Raw genomic sequence first — 19555 nt, 5'->3', positions numbered from 1 at the left:
GACGGTTTAGTGATTACCTTAGTAACAGAGAACAATATGTGTGTTTAAATGGTCATGTATCTAAGAAAGCAAAACTATATTGTAGTGTGCCTCAAGGTTCGATTCTTGGGCCCCTTCTGTTTCTAATTTTCATAAATGATTTTGCTATAATGTCTGAGTCTACTCTGCCCATTCTATTAGCAGATGATATTAATATTGCCATGTCTCAGTCTGACTTTGGCTGTCTAATCAGAAATGCCAATACCACTCTGGAATATGCCTCAAGATGGTCTCAGACGAACAAGCTTTCCTTAAATGTGAACAAATCAAATTTCATACTTTGTAGAAACAAAAATAAAACTTTTCCTGAGCAGGATTCAAAGCTGCAAATTAATAACATTGAAATTAAACAGGTCTCTCGTACACAATTTCTTGGTATATAAGTTGATGAAAGATGTATAGAAACCATATTGAGTATGTATGCAAAACAATTATGAAGTCTTATGGTATTAGAAGAGTCTCTCATTTAGTTAATCAGTCTTGTGTCATGACATTATAGTATAGCTTAATTCCATATTTGACATTGTCTGGGCTACTTCATATTCTTCACACCTTAATCAGATACAGAAAATATTCCTGAGAATGATTTCTAATTCTACCAATCAAGCACCATATGCACCTTTATTTAGCAAATTCAAACTTTTGTCAGTTGTTTTCTATTAATAAGCTGCAAACATGTCAGTTTATGTTTCATTCATTACAAACAAGACAATCCAGGCACTGTTCAAAAGTTCTTTCTGTTATCTTCAGATGTTCACTCCTATGTGACCAGTGAGAGGTTACCTCCAGTCATACATTTTTCATAAAATTTTGTAATAAATTATTATCATTGACGTAATTATGTAGAAGAAAAAATCTGCATTAATTATACATTTCACACTGATATTTTGCAGTGTGACTGTATGTTCCGAACATTAACTTTGACAACACTGCAGCACTATTAATCTGAGGAAAGATAGAATCATAATGTGTGCAACTATCAGACTACTTCCCATACAGCTCTCAACAGTGGTGTTTGTAGTTGAGTAAAAACACACACTCAGCATACAATTTAACAGGAAACAGCATAAGCTGGGAAACGTCTAACTTCTCATAGAAAATGAGAGGAGGAAGGTGGTTGTGTCTCTGAGATGCAATTTCCTGTGAACCCTAAATGGAAATGTAAGAGAAGCTGTCAATGCAATGCAAAGCAATACAGTAGGTTATTCATGCTGTATTGAATTCAAGTATTTCTTATGTTCTCATAGTTTTTATTTTACTTGAGTAATTCAGTTTCATGACATTTTACACTACTTACTGCACTACCATAGTATTGATGTAACAATATGATACAATTTTACATGCCCCAGGCTCCAACCCAGCCCATAGAGGCCTTGACTCATCTTCAGTCTGCCTTTGATGCTTTCCAATTATCACTTCTTAATCACAGGCTAGTGATCCAGTAACCACTTAACCTTAACTTAGATATGCTTCGGGTAATCACTGATGTGAAATGAACTGACAACTGCCCTCAAACCTGATATTCCTTTTGGAGATTTTAAATCTTTTATATCTTATCTTTTATCTAAATGTTTTTATGAATTCCTTGTTTATTGTGTAGTTATGATTTCTATCTAACTGTGTTCTTGTCTTATTTTTTATGTTCTTAGATGTCTACTGCAAAAGAAATCTTAATCAATGACAGATAAAATCAAGATTTAATGCATAGAATTAATTTAACTTTTTAAACTGCATAGACTGCAATAATCTACTTTTATTCTGACAAATTCTTAATAAAACCAAAACCCTGTCTAGTCACAGCTTAAACCAGCTTAACTGTAGGCTAAATAAATACTGTAACTTAACTACAAAAAAGTGTCACCATGAAGTCCCCCATTGGTTTTTAGTGATTTGACCATTACCCTCTTTGATTTTTGGAGCCAGAAGTGACCATATTTGGATGATGGCATGATGCATTTAAAGTCTATGGTGATAATGATACTGCTAATGCTAATGCTATTTTTCGCTAATGAAAAAACAGGCCTAAAACAATACTGTGAAAACTAAACATCCCACGGCATAGTAGTGTCTTGTCAATAATAAGGTAGCCACGCTCTAATACGCTGATGAATTGTCCCTTTTACTTTAAATGGGGCCAAAATTAGCATCATGCTGTATTGAAAAATACTTGAAACTAGCAATTGAGATCATAAACACAATAGGGGAAAGCTTCATGGGGTAATGTATCAATGAGAAGTAGGGTCCTTTTCTAGACTTCTATACAATCCAATGTAGTTGCCCTCTCCTGGCCATTAGAAAGAATGTAGGTTTTAGGCACTTCCTTATTGGCCTCATTTTTCAGACCGGAAGCTACCCGCCCGCTTTAACATCCCCTATTTGGTTGAATAGAGGGAAACTGGGCGGTGTGTCTTTGCATGGGTGGAGCGCACAGTTCAGGAAACATGTAAGAGAAGAGTTGTGAAACATTCCTCGATGTTCTCAGGAGGTTGAGTACCTTTGAACAGGAACCCCGTAACATGAAGTGTACTATCATGTAAGGCAGAGATCACGGCAAAGGTATGTTTATCAACTTTGTTTTTTCTTTACAACACGTCTTCTAAACGTGGCTCTAAAAACTTGTAGATGCAGAGCGAGTCCAAGCTATCAAACATGCAATTATGTTGTCCAAGTGATGCTGCTTTTTATTGCTGTGCTTTCGGGAACATTATGCTGTTATTTGCTTCAAAGTTTCACACAGCATTAGAGCATCGTTAGTCCGCAGACACCAGCCTGTAAAGTGACTCATGAGTCTGGTATAATGTTTGCACTAATGACTGCCACCATATTTCCGTGATGAGTGGGTCACTATTTTGTTGCTAAGGGAGGTAAGCCTTGGCAATTTGTCTAAATACATCCATTTGTTAGTACAGTAGTGGTTGGAAAGTCTGGATCATGTACTCTGTTGTTCCAAATAACCTGAACTCATTGGGTGTAAGATGATGCAGTCAAAAGTGATTGAGGGTAAGCATGAAGTATATTTACTCGTACAACTTAGAAGTACTTCCAATTTAACTTTTTGCTCTGAAGAATAAGATTGAGCCCTCAAAATATATGCTTAACAAATATGAAGTATTAGTAACGTATAGATTGAAATACCCAGCCCTATGTAAATTAAGCATGTGTTTTTTTATAACTCAGAAATGTGTCATTCTGCATAGTTACTTATTAGTTTTACATAATGATATTAGTACTCTTATTTAAGTTAAGGATCAATGTTCTGTTTTGAATTGCAGTTGAAACATTTTTGGGGAAAGTGAGTAGCTAACAAGGATTCAGTCTTTTTAATTCATGTTGGGTATGGTCAACATGTTATGTAGCAACAGATTATTTGAAATCATTTTTGATTAGCCGCAGCATATGTCTCTGTCTTCCTTGATGTTTGTTTGGATGGACTGAGCCATGCAAGTGTTGGAAAACATCTAGCTGAGCAAGGCATGGGAAGTTTGGCTCAGCGGACTCATGTGCTCTGCTACTACTGCGCTGCCATTATTTCTGTCATGTCAAAGCTAAAATCTGACAGAGAAACAGTTCATAATCACATGATCTAACTATGAGATGATGATGCATGTACTTCCTAGTTCCTACTGTCATTTCGTATGTCTTGAACTTGAGGAAGTCTACTCAAGTCAGTGCAGTTTTAGCACTTGCTTTCATATTGTGTTATTAATAGTAATAGTATTAGTAATAGTAAATTAGTCTGTCCTTAGCAGAGCATTTCGCAGTTCTCTCTTTAAATTCCCCTTAAAGCTCAGACCATAAGCAACAGTGTCATGTAATTTCCTCTTCTGTAATATATTGCTTTACTGTTTAGTCTGATGACGTTCAGGAAAGAAGAAAATGTGTCAGTGTCTATTTATTTCAGCACATAGTTTCACTTACAGAAGAAGCTGAATTTCTAGTCTATAAATGTGGATTTATTTGGACATTTTCTAGAAAGGGAGTAATTTTTCATTTTATTTTGGATAAAATGGTAACAGGATGTAAATGTTAGGAGGCACAATGTTGGTAACTAAATAGGGTTATCAGAGAAGGGCAACGTTCTTCTAAAGGGCTCAATCTTCCTTCCTCCCATGCATGTTGCACAGTCTGATACTGGAAGAGTGCGTCACTCAACCCACTGCCTCTATATTTAGAGGTACAATCTGTGCTTCCCCTGATGGGTGGAGTACTCTATAAAAATAAATGGATTATTTGTATACAGTATTTAACATGATTTTCATACTTTTAGTTTAGTACACCAATGCTCATTTTTGTTTTGAATCCAATTTTCTTCTTAATTAAATGACTATTTCTATTTTTTGTTTCAGGATTTGAGCTGGACGTCTGCAAGGAGCTTAAATGTGAATGGTAGAAACTAGCCGAAGATGCAGGGGGCCATCGCACGAGTCTGTATGGTGGTGGCGGCTGCCATATTAAACCATCCCTTGCTCTTTCCTCAAGAGAACACCACACTTCCAGAACAGGATGAGGAGCTGATAGCTCGAATGCGTGAACATGAAGAGAGGCTGGAAATGGAGCAGGCCAAGCTGGAGAAGGAGCTTTCACAGCTCGACTCGAAGCAAGAAGAAACCAGGTCAGAAGAAGGTTATGGTTGGTACTTCTGGAGCGCTCTGTCCTTCGTCATATTCTTTACTATTGAGATGTGCAGGGCGGACTCTGCTGACACAGAAATACGGCCAGTCGACGAAGAAGATGTGTTTTCAGAGAGTGAATCCGTCAGCCCAAGCACAATGGTACTAGACAAGGATATCCTGAGCAACTTCTGTGACAGATCCACCTACACTTCAGCCCATGAAAACTGGAGGATCAGGGAGTTTGTTGAAGGTTTTGCTGATGACTTGCTGGAATCACTCAGGAGCGTTTGTGACAGGGAGGCTGACATGGAAGTTGGGGACTTTGTCGGGATTGGAAGCATGTTTGAGTCTTGGAAGGTGTGCAAGCCTCTGATGTGCGACCTCATAGTGCCTTTCTCACCTCCGGACCCATTCTCCTTCCAATTCAATCTGTGGTGCAGTCCGTCCAGTGACATTCCTCCAGACATGCAGGGCTCTGGCATGATAAAGGTGACCAGGTTTGGGGAGAATGAAGGTGGCTGTCTCTGTGGCTCTGCTAACCTTGGAGAGGACATGCTTTGTCTTTTGCATAGTAGAAATGATGCACTCATAGTTGACCGCACTCCTGATGAACTGCTGTGCTCCAAGAACACACCTTACTTAGCCAAAGATCAAGTCATGAAGTGGTTTCAGATCTCTGTGACCAAAGCGTGGGGACGCATTTCTCACAAATATGACTTCGAGGTCACTTTTCGCAACCTGGATGCTGCCGGTGCTTTGAAGATCAGATTCCGTTCAGGGAAAGTCATTGTGATGAACATCATACCCGTTGTTCAGCTTGAAGATACAGATGCTTATTTTGTCTCACACTTTCCATCAGATTGTGACAGCTCTCCAGACCCATACTGGCCCCTCTCTTTTGCTGTCTATGAAAGGAATTTGCTTAAACATTTTACTAAACGCCTACCACAAAATTCCTGTCATTTGCACTGCCTTCAGATTGTTTCTTTCCTGCACAGAAAGCAGACAGGGCTCACAGGAAAAAGTGCTCTGACTAACTACCACTTCAAGACTGCTTTGTTGCACTTGTTGCTGAGTAAAAGGCCCTCATTGTGGGGCATTGACAATGTTGAGCACAGGCTTCGGGATGTGCTCAACTTCATACAGAGGAGCCTGCAGGAGAAGAGACTGCATCACATTCTGATTGGGAACAGGAAAGTGCCTGATGTGCTCCAGGTTCCTGAGATTGTCTGCAAAGCAATGCCCATCAACCTGTTCAGGTCACTGGTGTTGCAAAGGGAACTTTATGCAGCAACAGCCAGACACTTCCAGGAGATGTTGAGGAATTCAACTGTGCTCCTACAAGAGTACACATCCCTCTTATCAAATGGAGGTGTACACCACAGTCTAGATGAAAGTGTATAAGCATTGGCCACATTTACTTATTTATAGCACTAGCAGTTCTATATATATTTTGTTACTAGAAATAATGTTACTGATGGCAGTTATCTGAATATGTAGTGATTTGCTGTAGCTGCTTTCTTAACGCAAAAAATTTAACAGTGTATTATTACATACATTATATCGGTTCAGTATTTCAGACTTAATATTATAATAATAATAATAATAATAATAATATGGGCTCTGCTTTGTAAAATCTAGTGTCAAAACTGTTTATATCTTACAAGACTTGTAAGGTGTATTGTATGCCTGTGAATGGATATTTTTCAAAAAATAATTTTGAAGGACTATTTCTGAATCTTATAAGCCTTGCTGCTTGTTTTAGAAGCATAACCTGAAAGGAGCACTTAAAATCTCGAAGAAGTAACAATAAGTATTGTATGGATTTTAAAAATACCTCTCATATTATGCCAGTATCACTTACCAAACAGTATCACACGTTGTTTGCATTTGTACTGTTGCAAATCTGATGGCAGCTATTACACAATTCTCTCTTTTTTTTATTGCTCATTAAAAAGCACATTTATTTGACCTATTAGATTTCTGCAATGTTGATGTCAACTTTTTGGCACTTTTGACTTACAGTTAATGAAATGGGACCAATGTATAGCCTAGAGGGAAAACATAATGAAGTTGTGTGTGTTGTAACAGACAGAAAACCTCAACGTCATTTCACCTACAATTTTTATTAGGAAAAGTGAACATCTTTGAAAACACCTTTTATACATGTATACAAAATACAGTTAAGGTGCCTCATTCCCATTATGTCAATTTCATGTCTTCCCTCAATAAGTGCTGAATGTCCAATAAAAACAGATTTATTTGTTAGCTTTGTCTCTGGAATGTTTTTACTCCCCATGGTTTTTACTGAAGTAAAATTTCCTGTTACATCTAAGTTTGAAAAATAGACTTAAATCCAAAATAATGATGACCAAGAACACGAGTATAAACAAAATGCTGGACGGTTACTGGTGTTGGCCTTTGTTCTCTACAGGCCGTAGTCAAAATTGGGTTTCCCATCAACGTAATTCTTGTAGTAGGCCTTGTGGGTGTCCATGCTGTGCATGGTGATTTTGACAGCAGGGTCCTCTAACATGCGCTCTGACCACTTCTTCAGCTCCGGTGTGTGATCTAGGCAGCTGAAAAATAAATTATTGACTCAGCATTAAGGCTGTACAGTCAATCATCAAGAAATCTGAAATGTCAGATGTCATGAAGGAGAGATGATAATCATTTGTATCCCAATGTTCTCTTTATTGTATTTACTTTTGTACTGTACCTAACATCAACACCACACTTTTTGCTCCTCATAAAAAGGTGATGCTGACTGTCTTAAAAGGCTTCCATAAATAAATGTGTTTATTTATAAAAGGTCCTCAGAGATTACTTACTGTTTCACTTCAAAGATCTCCAGTCTCTCAAACCATGGCCACATCATGTAATCAATCATTGTGATAGAGTCACCACCAAAGAACTTGGTCTTCTTATTAACCAGGTCCTGAAACATAATCAACATAATCACTGTCACCCATCTTTTATAAAATATATTGTCACACTGCAAAGTAATCACACACTTTCATTAAAGAAAAGATACATGGATGACAATCTCACAAATAAAGTAACTTCACTCATTATCTTTGAGGACTTACTACAGTTCATACAGTTGCACCCAAAGTAATTCGAAAGAACAGATTTAACAATCAACAAAACGACACATCTGGTGAATTTGTCAAGAAACCAGAGCACTCAAATTAATCTCAATTTAGCAACTTGCCTCATTTAATTTGGTAAACTTCTCTTTCAGTTCAGTCTCCAGTCCTGAAACATCCTCACCATTCTTTCTGCCTGTCGGGATCTTGTAGAAGTATGGCATTATCTGTCAAAAACAGCAATTCAAATGATTTTTTAAAGATGGTTCTAGACTTAACAAGATCAAATCCCATGATTTGTATTAAAGTTTTCATGTAAGATACCTTGGAATATTGCTCCAGCATCATCTTCTGTTGAGCTTTACCAAACGGGTTGGAAGGCAGCAGCCTCTTCTCAGGGTAGACCTCATCCAGGTATTCACATGTGATAGGAGATTCATATACCACCTCACCAGCAGGTGTCTCCAGTGTTGGGACAGTACCAAGGGGATTCTTCTTAAGGAACCAGTCAGGCTTGTCCATCAGGTTAATATTGATGGTGTCATACCTGATAAGAATCGAAGCACACTTTAAGGAATTTCACGATTCAGTGTGGGTAATGGTTAAGCATAAAATAATGAAGAATCAGGAAACTTTACTTGATCCCTTTGGCATTCAGCACCAGTCTGGCCCTCTGCGCAAAGGGGCAGAACCTCATGCTGTACAGTCTGATGCGGCCTTCGGGCACTGGATCAGGTGCAACACTTCCTGGAATTTTTTTGCAATTTCCAGATTGTTACACAGTGCAACAGGGAGAGCATGTTGATTTATATTTAAATACTAAAACATTTGGTTGATGGTTTACATTTACCCCTTTTACAGCATCAATGTGGCTTTACTTACTGACTTTTTAAATTATTTTCAGCTATTGTGTTTCACAGATAAAATCACAACCAATACACACAAATTGAATTTGCTTGCTTTACTTCTTTACCTCAAGTTTTTATTAATTTTAAGTTTTCTAATTAAAACAGCAAATGAAAGAAAGGACTTTACTAAACTACTATAGTAGTAAATATTAGAAATGCAGGACATTTCCTTTAAATTTTTATGGTTACATTTTAATAGTATAATTGTGAATTGTGAAGAATCCCAGCTGAGAGTCACATGAGAGAAACCATGTCTTCTTTTTAAATAAGTAACCAGTAAATTTGCAACACTTTATAAGAGAACAGATCATATAGCCTACAGCAACAGTCAAACACTTGGGCACACTTTCCTATACACTTGAATCATGACTTGAATAAGCAAAAAAATTAGGAAAAAATAAGGAACATGAAAAGGAAACTAGGGCTTTGTTCTTCTTGTTACTATTATTATTATTTTTATTAGTCTGAATAGTAGTATCTTCAGTCTTCGACGTTTTTGGTCCCTATTACGGTAATTAAACCATAGACTGTATAAAAGAAAATGAATTAAACAAAAAGACTCCAAACTGGGGCTGGCTGCACCGCAGTCTTTCTAACTAAAACAGACTGATGTAAATACTTTTCCAGAGTATTTGCCGGTTGTCTTACCTTTGGTGAAACACTTTTCAGTAGTCATGTTTACAATGAGGGTTGAAATCCGTATAAAAGTGGAGCTCTGACAACAAAAATGCCAGGTAGCTGTTTATGTACTACACTTGCGGGTTGGGCGTGTCAGGGAGCTCAACAGTCAAACGTTTGGGCACACCTAGAGTGCCTATAGAGAGACTCTATAGGCACACCTTCCTATTCACTTGAATCATGACTTGAATGAGCAAAAAAAAAGTCTGGGTCATAATGACTTGCATAATTTTCTTTTCATGACATTGACAGACACCTGACGTTAATGCGGCATTAGAACAACGTTGTACTCCAACGTTGGATTGCCATTGGATTATGATATGGATTTGAAAATTGGGTTTACGTTAAAACCTAAACAAGTAAACCTAAACAGGTGAGGTTGACTAGACGTTGGATATTGATTGCTTACCAACACAACTTAAAACCAACTAAATATCAACGTAAAGTCAACGTTATATTTTTATGTGAAACTGACGTCAGCTTTAGACGTTGTCTCAATGTTGGCTTTTAGTTGTCTGACGTTGCAACCGATATCCAACCAAGGACCAACGTTAATACAACATCCTGTGTCAGCTGGGAAAGGGGCTTCCATAACATTGAAAAAATAAGGAACATGAAAAGGAAACTAGGGCTTTGTTCTTCTTGTTACTATTATTATTTTTATTAGTCTGAATAGTAGCATCTTCAGTCTTCAACGTTTTTGGTCCCTATTACCATAATTAAACCATAGACTGTATAAAAGAAAATGAATTAAACAAAAAGACTCCAAACTGGGGCTGGCTGCACCGCAGTCTTTCTAACTAAAACAAACTGATGTAAATACTTTTCCAGAGTAATCGCCGGTTGTCTTACCTTTGGCGAAACACTTTTCAGTAGTCATGTTTACAATGAGGGTTGAAATCTGTATAAAAGTGGAGCTCTGACAACAAAAATGCCAGGTATGTACTACACTTCTAGATGGGGCGTGTCAAGAAGCTCAACAGTCAAACGTTTGGGCACACCTTCCTATTCACTTGAATCATGACTTGAATAAGCAAAAAACAAAAAAGTCTGGGTCATAATGACTTGCATCATTTTCTTTTCATGACATTGACGGAAAGGGGCTTCCATAACATTGAAAAAATAAGGAACATGAAAAGGAAACTAGGGTTTTGTTCTTCTTGTTACTATTATTATTTTTATTAGTCTGAATAGTAGCATCTTCAGACTTTGACGTTTTTGGTCGCTATTACCGTAATTAAACCATAGACTGTATAAAAGAAAATGAATTAAACAAAAAGACTCCGAACTGGGGCTGGCTGCACTGCAGTCTTTCTTTCTTTTTTTTTTTTTTTTTAAACATATGTTTATTGATTTTTAATTCAAGGTGAACATGTACACATAAAACACATTGTGAACAAATAATCCCACCCTCCCACCCACCCAGCATCTCGTCTCTCAGTAGTTACAAGAAATACAACTACATCATTATATAAATCTCAGTACATAGTGCAGTTATCTGAAAATAAAATGAAGACAACAAATGTTCAGATTTCCAGTCAGTACATATCAAGACATACAGTCAGAGTAGAGCAAGGCATACAGGTAAAGTTATTAAAATGCAGGATTAATGAAGTTTTCAGATGAATTGAATGTGCTCATATATAAAGTGTTAGGAGGGAGGTTAAGAGTGAAGGGCATGTTGCAGATCAGTGTTTTCCAGGAAATTTAAGAAGTGGCTCCAGATCTCATAAAATTCCCCCAGCCTGTTTCTAAGACTATAAGTTAGTTTCTCTAAAGCAAGACAGGATGATAGTTCCTTAAGCCAATGGCTAATGTTGGGACATGACACATTTTTCCAGTACATGGCAATCAGACATTTCGTGTGGATGAGACAGATATTAATCAATGTGATTTCATGTTTTTTTAAAGTAAGATTTATGGGATACAGGCCCAATATACAAATTCTGGGACAGAGGGGAATGGGTTTGGAGGTGATTTGAGAAATTATGTTAATAACGTCCTTCCAAAACTTTTGTATCTCCTCACACTCCCAAATACAATGAAAGAGGGTGCCTTTGTGAGTCTGACATTTCACACAAATATCTGGAACATTTGGATTGAATTTATTTACCTTTTATGGGGTGATGTACGTTCTCATGATCCAGTTATACTATACTAATTTAAGTCTAGTATTTATTGAAATATTATGGGCCTCGGAGCACACCTGGCTCCATTCACAGTCAAGAACACACTCACCCAAATCTTCACTCCAGGACTTCCTTTTTGAGTCAGAGGACTCTGTGAAATATGATGAAAATATATTGCAAAGAGAAGAGATCTGGCCCTTGCTATGTTGGTGTTGAACTACAAACTGTTCTAATATTGTTAAAGGGGGGCAGATAGATGAATTCTTAAATTTGCAGATAATAAAGCTTCGCAGCTGTAGGTATTTGAAAAAGTGGGTCTGTGGAATATTAAATTTGTCTTTGAGTTCATTAAAGGGCATCAGTGTATCACTGTCATAGAGGTCCATGATCCTCTTGATACCTTTCTGTGACCACTGTTTGAATTCTAAATCATTTTTACCAGGTCTGAACTCAGCATTTCCCCAGATAGGTGAGAAGCAGGACAGATTAGGAACATCGCCTATAACACTATGCACCTTATGCCATATCAACAAGGTATTTCTGACAAATGGATTCAGAGTGTTTTCCTTCAAATTCTTAACAGAGTCAGAGTATAAGTATGAGTCTAATCCTAGCCCTTTTGTGGACAATGCCTCCATCCCTACCCAGGGTAACTGAGGTTGGGGAGAGAACCACAAGCTGGCAGCTCTTAATTGAGCTGCCCAATAGTACCACACAAGATTTGTTACCTTCAGGCCCCCTCTGTCAAATGGAAGGTATAATAGTGTAAGACGGAGCCTTGGGCGCATAGTCTTCCATATGAATTTGGTGAATGCTGTCTTCATATCTCGAAAGAATTTAGGTGGAGGAGAAAGCGGGATAGACTGGAAAAGATATAAAAATTTAGGGAGAACATTCATTTTCAAAACATTTATACGTCCTATCACAGACAGGGGGAGTGAGACCCATCTGCTTAGAGATTCCTTCACTTTTACAATAACTGGATCATAATTGGCAGGTATTAGTGACTTCAGGTTTGGAGTAATAAAAATACCAAGATATTTAAAACCTTTGGAAGCATTCACAAAAGGATGCTGGATCTCAGGTTGGATCCTTTCCTGTTCATTAAGAAAAAGAATAGAGGATTTGGACTTATTAACTCTATAACCCGAGAATTTCCCAAACCTGTCAATTACGTCAGTAAGGGCTGATAATGACTGCTCCAGCTTTGTCATAAAAATTAATGTATCATCTGCAAATAAGGCTATGCGGTGCTCTACATCTGCAATTGGAATTCCTCTAATAACAGGGTGATTTCTGATGGAAATGGCAAAGGGTTCAAGTGCCAAAACAAAAAGCAGGGGGGACTAGGGGCACCCCTGACGGGTTCCACGATGTAGGGTGAAGGGTTTAGAAATAACATTATTAGTCAGTATCTCTGCGCTTGGTCCAGAATACAAAAGTCTGACCCACTGCCTAAAATAATCACCAAAACCGAAGCGGGGAAGTACATCAAATAGATATGGCCATTCAACTCTGTCGAAAGCCTTTTCGGCATCTAAGGACAGAATGCAAGAATCCAGTGTTTCTCCTTTTTCATAAATTATATTTAATACTCTCCTAATATTATAGTATGCCTGACGATTCTTAATAAATCCATTCTGATCACTGCCTATTATAGATGGAAGGCATTTCTCTACTCGTAAAGCTAATAATTTAGCTATTATTTTCGTATCTGAATTTAAAAGAGAAATCGGTCTATAGGATTCACATTTTGTAGGTGGTTTATCTGGTTTTAATATCAAAGTAATTGGGGTTGACCATAGGTCAGCGGGTAGAGCACCCCCCCATGTGTTGAGGCTATAGTCCTCGTTGCAGGTGATCCCGGTTCGAATCCTGAGTCGAGCGGTCTTGTCCTGCGGGTCATTCCCCCTCTCTCTGCCTCCTGTTTCCTGTCTATCTCCACTGTCCTGTACATTAAAGGCAAAAAGCCCAAAAAAATATATCAAAGTAATTAATGCATTTCTCAGAGAGGGGGGCAGACAACCATTACAAAAAGACTCTTCATACATATTTTTCAGTGGGCTTATCAATTTATCTTTGAATAATTTATAGATATCGATTGGAAGACCGTCGGGACCTGCTGCCTTCCCTCCTTTCATATGCATCATAGCTTCAGAGATTTCCTGGGCTGTAAGTGTACGGTCCAACCAGGATTTATCATCCTCAGATAGGGTGGGAATTGGAAGTTGATCAAGGAAGAGAGATTGATCCTGATCCGATTCTGATGATGCTGAATCATATAAAGTTTGATAATAAGCAGCAAAAGCATTGTTAATCAATAGGGGGTCAACAATAACTGTCATCTGAGATTTTAATAATATTGATGGCTCTTTCAGTTTCTAACTTCTTTATTTGCCAAGCTAACAACTTCCCACTTTTCTCCCCCTGTTCATAAAATGTTTGTTTTAGTTTAAATAAGCTGTTTTCTGCTTTAGCAGCTGAAAGTGCATTGTATTTGGCCCTGAGAGTTAATAATTCTTGTAAGTGAGCTTCCGAGTTGTAAACCTCCCTCTCAAGTTGTTTAATTGTCTTATCAAGGTTAACATTTCTAAATTTGTTTTATTGGTAATTGAGCTGGTGTAGCTAATTATTTGTCCACGGATAAAGGCCTTAAATGCCTCCCACCTTATTGAGGCCGATGTCTCTTCCTTATTCACAAAGAAAAACACGTCTATTTGTTCTCCCACATATTTCAGGAATTTTGGGTCATTTAACCATTTAGGCTGGAGTCGCCATCTTCGGCTACCCTGTGCCAGATCTTTATCATTATATAATATGGAGACTGGACCATGGTCAGAGACAGTAATGGATTCATAGATACAATTTGTTACTCTGGGGAAAAGGTTGTTGGACAACAAAAAGTAATCTATTCGGGAGTGGCCCTTAGAAACATTTGAATAACATGAGTATTCTCTATTATTGGGGAATAATATCCTCCAGGGGTCACATAAATTTAGTTCTTCAATGAAATACTGTAAGATTTTTCACCGCAGTCTTTCTAACTAAAACAGACTGATGTAAATACTTTTTCAGAGTAATCGCCGGTTGTCTTACTTTTGGCGAAACACTTTTCAGTAGTCATGTTTACAATGAGGGTTGAAATCCATATAAAAGTGGAGCTCTGACAACAAAAATGCCAGGTAGCTGTTTATGTACTACACTTGCGGGTTGGGCGTGTCAGGAAGATCAACAGTCAAATGTTTGGGCATAGAGTGCCTATAGAGAGACTAGACGTCTCTCTATAGGCTCATTCAAGTCACTTGAATCATGACTTGAATGAGTCATTATTTTACTATTATTATTTTCTATTATTATTTTTATTAGTCTGAATAGTAGCATCTTCAGTCTTCGACGTTTTTGGTCCCTATTACCATAATTAAACCATAGACTGTATAAAAGAAAATTAAAATTAAAATGAATTAAATGCTGAGCTACTCTGTACACAACCACAAGCTGGGCGAGAGGTTATTTCACTGGTGTTCAACCCTCTGAATTGGCTCCAGCTTTGTGCTTTGGGCACTTCATCGCTCACTGTGTGGACCATTGAGAAGAGTGCCAGCTTTCACCTCCTAAAACCAAGGTGTATCAGACCCAGCCTAGAAATAATGTTACTGATGGCAGTTATCTGAATATGTAGTGATTTGCTGTAGCTGCTTTCTTAACGCAAACAATTTACCAGTGTATTAAAAATATCCAGTAATTACATACATTATATCGGTTCAGTATTTCAGACTTAATATAATAATAATAATAATAATAATAATAATATGGGCTCTGCTTTGTAAAATCTAGTGTCAAAACTGTTTATATCTTACAAGACTTGTAAGGTGTATTGTATGCCTGTGAATGGATATTTTTCAAAAAATAATTTTGAAGGACTATTTCTGAATCTTATAAGCCTTGCTGCTTGTTTTAGAAGCATAACCTGAAAGGAGCACTTCAAATCTCGAAGAAGTAGCAATAAGTATTGTACGGATTTTAAAAATACCTCTCATATTATGCCAGTATCACTTACCAAACAGTATCACACGTTTGCATTTGTACTGTTGCAAATCTGATCGCAGCTATTACACAATTCTCTCTTTTTTTTATTGCTCATTAAAAAGCACATTTATTTGACCTATTAGATTTCCGCAATGTTGATGTCAACTTTTTGGCACTTTTGACTTACAGTTAATGAAATAGGACCAATGTATAGCCTAGAGGGAAAACATAATGAAGTTGTGTGTGTTGTAACAGACAGAAAACCTCAACGTCATTTCACCTACAATTTTTATTAGGAAAAGTGAACATCTTTGAAAACACCTTTTATACATGTATACAAAATACAGTTAAGGTGCCTCATTCCCATTATGTCAATTTCATGTCTTCCCTCAATAAGTGCTGAATGTCCAATAAAAACAGATTTCTTTGTTAGCTTTGTCTCTGGAATGTTTTTACTCCCCATGGTTTTTACTGAAGTAAAATTTCCTGTTACATCTAAGTTTGAAAAATAGACTTAAATCCAGAATAATGATGACCAAGAACACGAGTATAAACAAAACGCTGGACGGTTACAGGTGTTGGCCTATGTTCTCTACAGGCCGTAGTCAAAGTTGGGTTTCCCATCAACGTAAGTCTTGTAGAAGGCCTTGTAGGTGTCCATGCTGTGCATGGTGATTTTGACAGCAGGGTCCTCTAACATGCGCTCTGACCACTTCTTCAGCTCCGGTGTGTGATCTAGGCAGCTGAAAAATAAATTATTGACTCAGCATGAAGGTTGTACAGTCAATCATCAAGAAATCTGAAATGTCAGATGTCATGAAGGAGAGATGATAATCATTTGTATCCCAATGTTCTCTTTATTGTATTTACTTTTGTACTGTACCTAACATCAACACCACACTTTTCGCTCCTCATAAAAAGGTGATGCTGACTGTCTTAAAAGGCTTCCATAGATAAATGTGTTTATTTATAAAAGGTCCTCAGAGATTACTTACTGTTTCAGTTCAAAGATCTCCAGTCTCTCAAACCATGGCCACATCATGTAATCAATCATTGTGATAGAGTCACCACCAAAGAACTTGGTCTTCTTATTAACCAGGTCCTGAAACATAATCAACATAATCACTGTCACTCATCTTTTATAAAATATATTGTCACACTGCAAAGTAATCACACACTTTCATTAAAGAAAAGATACATGGATGACAATCTCACAAATAAAGTAACTTCACTCATTATCTTTGAGGACTTACTACAGTTCATACAGTTGCACCCAAAGTAATTCGAAAGAACAGATTTAACAATCAACAAAACGACACATCTGGTGAATGTGTCAAGAAACCAGAGCACTCAAATTAATCTCAATTTAGCAACTTACCTCATTTAATTTGGTAAACTTCTCTTTCAGTTCAGCCTCCAGTCCTGAAACATCCTCACCATTCTTTCTGCCTGTCGGGATCTTGTAGAAGTATGGCGTTATCTGTCAAAAACAGCAATTCAAATGATTCTTTAATGATGGTTCTAGACTTTACAAGATCAAATCCTATGATTTGTATTAAAGTTTTCATGCAAGATACCTTGGAATATTGCTCCAGCATCATCTTCTGTTGAGCTTTACCAAACGGGTTGGAAGGCAGCAGCCTCTTCTCAGGGTAGACCTCATCCAGGTATTCACATGTGATAGGAGATTCATATACCACCTCACCAGCAGGTGTCTCCAGTGTTGGGACAAGACCAAGGGGATTCTTCTCAAGGAACCAGTCAGGCTTGTCCCTCAGGTTAATGTTGATGGTGTCATACCTGATAAGAATCGAAGCACACTTTAAGGAATTTCACGATTCAGTGTGGGTAATGGTTAAGCATAAAATAATGAAGAATCAGGAAACTTTACTTGATCCCTTTGGCATTCAGCACCAGTCTGGCCCTCTGCGCAAAGGGGCAGAACCTCATGCTGTACAGTCTGATGCGGCCTTCGGGCACTGGATCAGGTGCAACACTTCCTGGAATTTTTTTGCAATTTCCAGATTGTTAAACAGTGCAACAGGGAGAGCATGCTGATTTATATTTAAATACTAAAACATTTGGTTGCTGGTTTACATTTACCCCTTTTACAGCATCAATGTGGCTTTACTTACTGACTTTTTAAATTATTTTCAGCTATTGTGTTTCACAGATAAAATCACAAATTGAATTTGCTTGCTTTACTTCTTTACCTCAAGTTTTTATTAATTTTAAGTTTTCTAATTAAAACAGCAAATGAAAGAAAGGACTTTACTAAACTACTATAGTAGTAAATATTAGAAATGCAGGACATTTCCTTTAAATTTGTATGGTTACATTTTAATAGTATAATTGTGAATTGTGAAGAATCCCAGCTGAGAGTCACATGAGAGAAACCACGTGTTCTTTTTAAATAAGTAACCAGTAAATTTGCAACACTTTATAAGAGAACAGATCATATAGCCTACAGCAACAGTCAAACACTTGGGCACACTTTCCTATACACTTGAATGAGCAAAAAAAAAAAAAAAGTCTGGTTCATAATGACTTGCATCATTTTCTTTTCATGACATTAACGGAAAGGGGCTTCCATAACATTGAAAAAATAAGGAACATGAAAAGGAAACTAGGGCTTTGTTCTTCTTGTTACTATTATTATTTTTATTAGTCTGAATAGTAATATCTTCAGTCTTCGACGTTTTTGGTCGCTATTACCGTAATTAAACCATAGACTGTATAAAAGAAAATGAATTAAACAAAGACTCCAAACTGGGGCTGGCTGCACCGCAGTCTTTCTAACTAAAACAGACTGATGTAAATACTTTTCCAGAGTATTTGCCGGTTGTCTTACCTTTGGCGAAACACTTTTCAGTAGTCATGTTTACAATGAGGGTTGAAATCCGTATAAAAGTGGAGCTCTGACAACAAACATGCCAGGTAGCTGTTTATGTACTACACTTCCGGGTTGGGCGTGTCAGGAAGCTCAACGGTCAAACGTTTGGGCACACCTTCCTATTCACTTGAATCATGACTTGAATAAGCAAAAAAAAAAGTCTGGGTCATAATGACTTGCACCATTTTCTTTTCATGACATTGACGGAAAGGGGCTTCCATAACATTGAAAAAATAAGGAACATGAAAAGGAAACTAGGGCTTTGTTCTTCTTGTTACTATTATTATTTTTATTAGTCTGAATAGTAACATCTTCAGTCTTCGACGTTTTTGGTCGCTATTACCGTAATTAAACAAAAAGACTCCGAACTGGGGCTGGCTGCACCGCAGTCTTTCTAACAAAAACAGACTGATGTAAATACTTTTCCAGAGTATTTGCCGGTTGTCTTACCTTTGGCGAGACACTTTTCAGTAGTCATGTTTACAATGAGGGTTGAAATCCGTATAAAAGTGGAGCTCTGACAACAGAAATGGCAGGTAGCTGTTTATGTACTACACTTCCGGGTTGGGCGTGTCAGGGAGCTTTTTTGTGTTAAAAAAAACTTTATTGAAAACAGTCGACTTCAGACAACAGTAACATACATACAATATAAACATGTCTAATAGACAAAAGAGGAAACAAATTACCACCAAACAAAATAAACCTTAAAGACTGCTTGACCACATTCCTCAATAACAATCCTGGTCATTTTAAGCATCTTTATTCTACCATAGCCTATATCCTTGAACCATCTACCCCAACTGAGGATAGAAGAGCAATGTAACAGTTTAATAGACTTTTTCAGAGCCAAGATCAACATCTGCTCTCTGATGTCCAGCTCTGATGTCTACCTCCCTGTTGTCCTCGACATTGTTCGGGAGCTAGCATCAGGCAGTGCCATATTAGATGAAACCCTGCACTTGTGCCCTGGATCCCATTCCCACAGCTCTACTAAAATCATAAATCCCTATTCTCAGCCCTGTGATCATCTAAATTATGTTATTTATGGATTGCATTATTGTTCAAATTATTATTATCATTCTTCTTCTTCTTCTTCTTCTTATTATTATTATTACCGTTATTGTTGTTATTATTCTTTCATGCCATCAGCCACCAGACTGTACAATACCACAGCTCCTAG

At 37.4% G+C, this 19555-nt stretch overlaps 3 protein-coding genes across 3 annotated transcripts; 1 reads left to right on the top strand and 2 right to left on the bottom strand.

Moving 5' to 3' along the window:
* The first annotated feature begins 2496 nt into the window (after positions 1-2496).
* itprip (inositol 1,4,5-trisphosphate receptor interacting protein) lies at positions 2497-6087 on the top strand. Its single transcript, XM_053333059.1, has 2 exons — positions 2497-2595; positions 4386-6087. The coding sequence occupies exon 2, from the start codon at positions 4443-4445 to the stop codon at positions 6054-6056; it is 1614 nt and encodes a 537-aa protein (XP_053189034.1). The 5' UTR covers positions 2497-2595; positions 4386-4442; the 3' UTR covers positions 6057-6087.
* Positions 6088-7030: 943 nt separating this feature from the next.
* On the bottom strand, positions 7031-9504 carry LOC128372867 (glutathione S-transferase omega-1-like). Its single transcript, XM_053333060.1, has 6 exons — positions 9298-9504; positions 8380-8488; positions 8066-8288; positions 7867-7968; positions 7484-7590; positions 7031-7231 (listed from the first exon to the last, which is right to left on the bottom strand). The coding sequence occupies exons 1-6, from the start codon at positions 9323-9325 to the stop codon at positions 7081-7083; spliced, it is 720 nt and encodes a 239-aa protein (XP_053189035.1). The 5' UTR covers positions 9326-9504; the 3' UTR covers positions 7031-7080.
* A 6125-nt stretch (positions 9505-15629) lies between these two features.
* LOC128372645 (glutathione S-transferase omega-1-like) lies at positions 15630-18454 on the bottom strand. Its single transcript, XM_053332760.1, has 6 exons — positions 18334-18454; positions 17374-17482; positions 17060-17282; positions 16861-16962; positions 16478-16584; positions 15630-16225 (listed from the first exon to the last, which is right to left on the bottom strand). The coding sequence occupies exons 1-6, from the start codon at positions 18359-18361 to the stop codon at positions 16075-16077; spliced, it is 720 nt and encodes a 239-aa protein (XP_053188735.1). The 5' UTR covers positions 18362-18454; the 3' UTR covers positions 15630-16074.
* Positions 18455-19555: the final 1101 nt, after the last annotated feature.

Source organism: Scomber japonicus, chromosome 14 (assembly GCF_027409825.1).
Source record: "Scomber japonicus isolate fScoJap1 chromosome 14, fScoJap1.pri, whole genome shotgun sequence".
Taxonomy (NCBI): Eukaryota; Metazoa; Chordata; class Actinopteri; order Scombriformes; family Scombridae; genus Scomber; species Scomber japonicus.
Note: the sequence above shows the minus strand (reverse complement) of the source record. Positions and strands in the feature narration are given on the sequence as shown.

Excerpts from the sequence above, each read along its gene's own strand:
- itprip (XM_053333059.1), top strand. The coding sequence starts at position 4,443 with ATGCAGGGGGCCATCGCACGAGTCTGTATGGTGGTGGCGGCTGCCATA.
- LOC128372645 (XM_053332760.1), bottom strand. The coding sequence starts at position 18,361 with ATGACTACTGAAAAGTGTTTCGCCAAAG. Across the intron at positions 17,483-18,333 it reads TGAAAAGTGTTTCGCCAAAG|GAAGTGTTGCACCTGATCCA; the intron begins GTAAGACAACCG and ends AAAAAATTCCAG. Across the intron at positions 16,585-16,860 it reads AGTTTACCAAATTAAATGAG|GACCTGGTTAATAAGAAGAC; the intron begins GTAAGTTGCTAA and ends ATTATGTTTCAG.
- LOC128372867 (XM_053333060.1), bottom strand. The coding sequence starts at position 9,325 with ATGACTACTGAAAAGTGTTTCACCAAAG. Across the intron at positions 8,489-9,297 it reads TGAAAAGTGTTTCACCAAAG|GAAGTGTTGCACCTGATCCA; the intron begins GTAAGACAACCG and ends AAAAAATTCCAG. Across the intron at positions 7,591-7,866 it reads AGTTTACCAAATTAAATGAG|GACCTGGTTAATAAGAAGAC; the intron begins GCAAGTTGCTAA and ends ATTATGTTTCAG.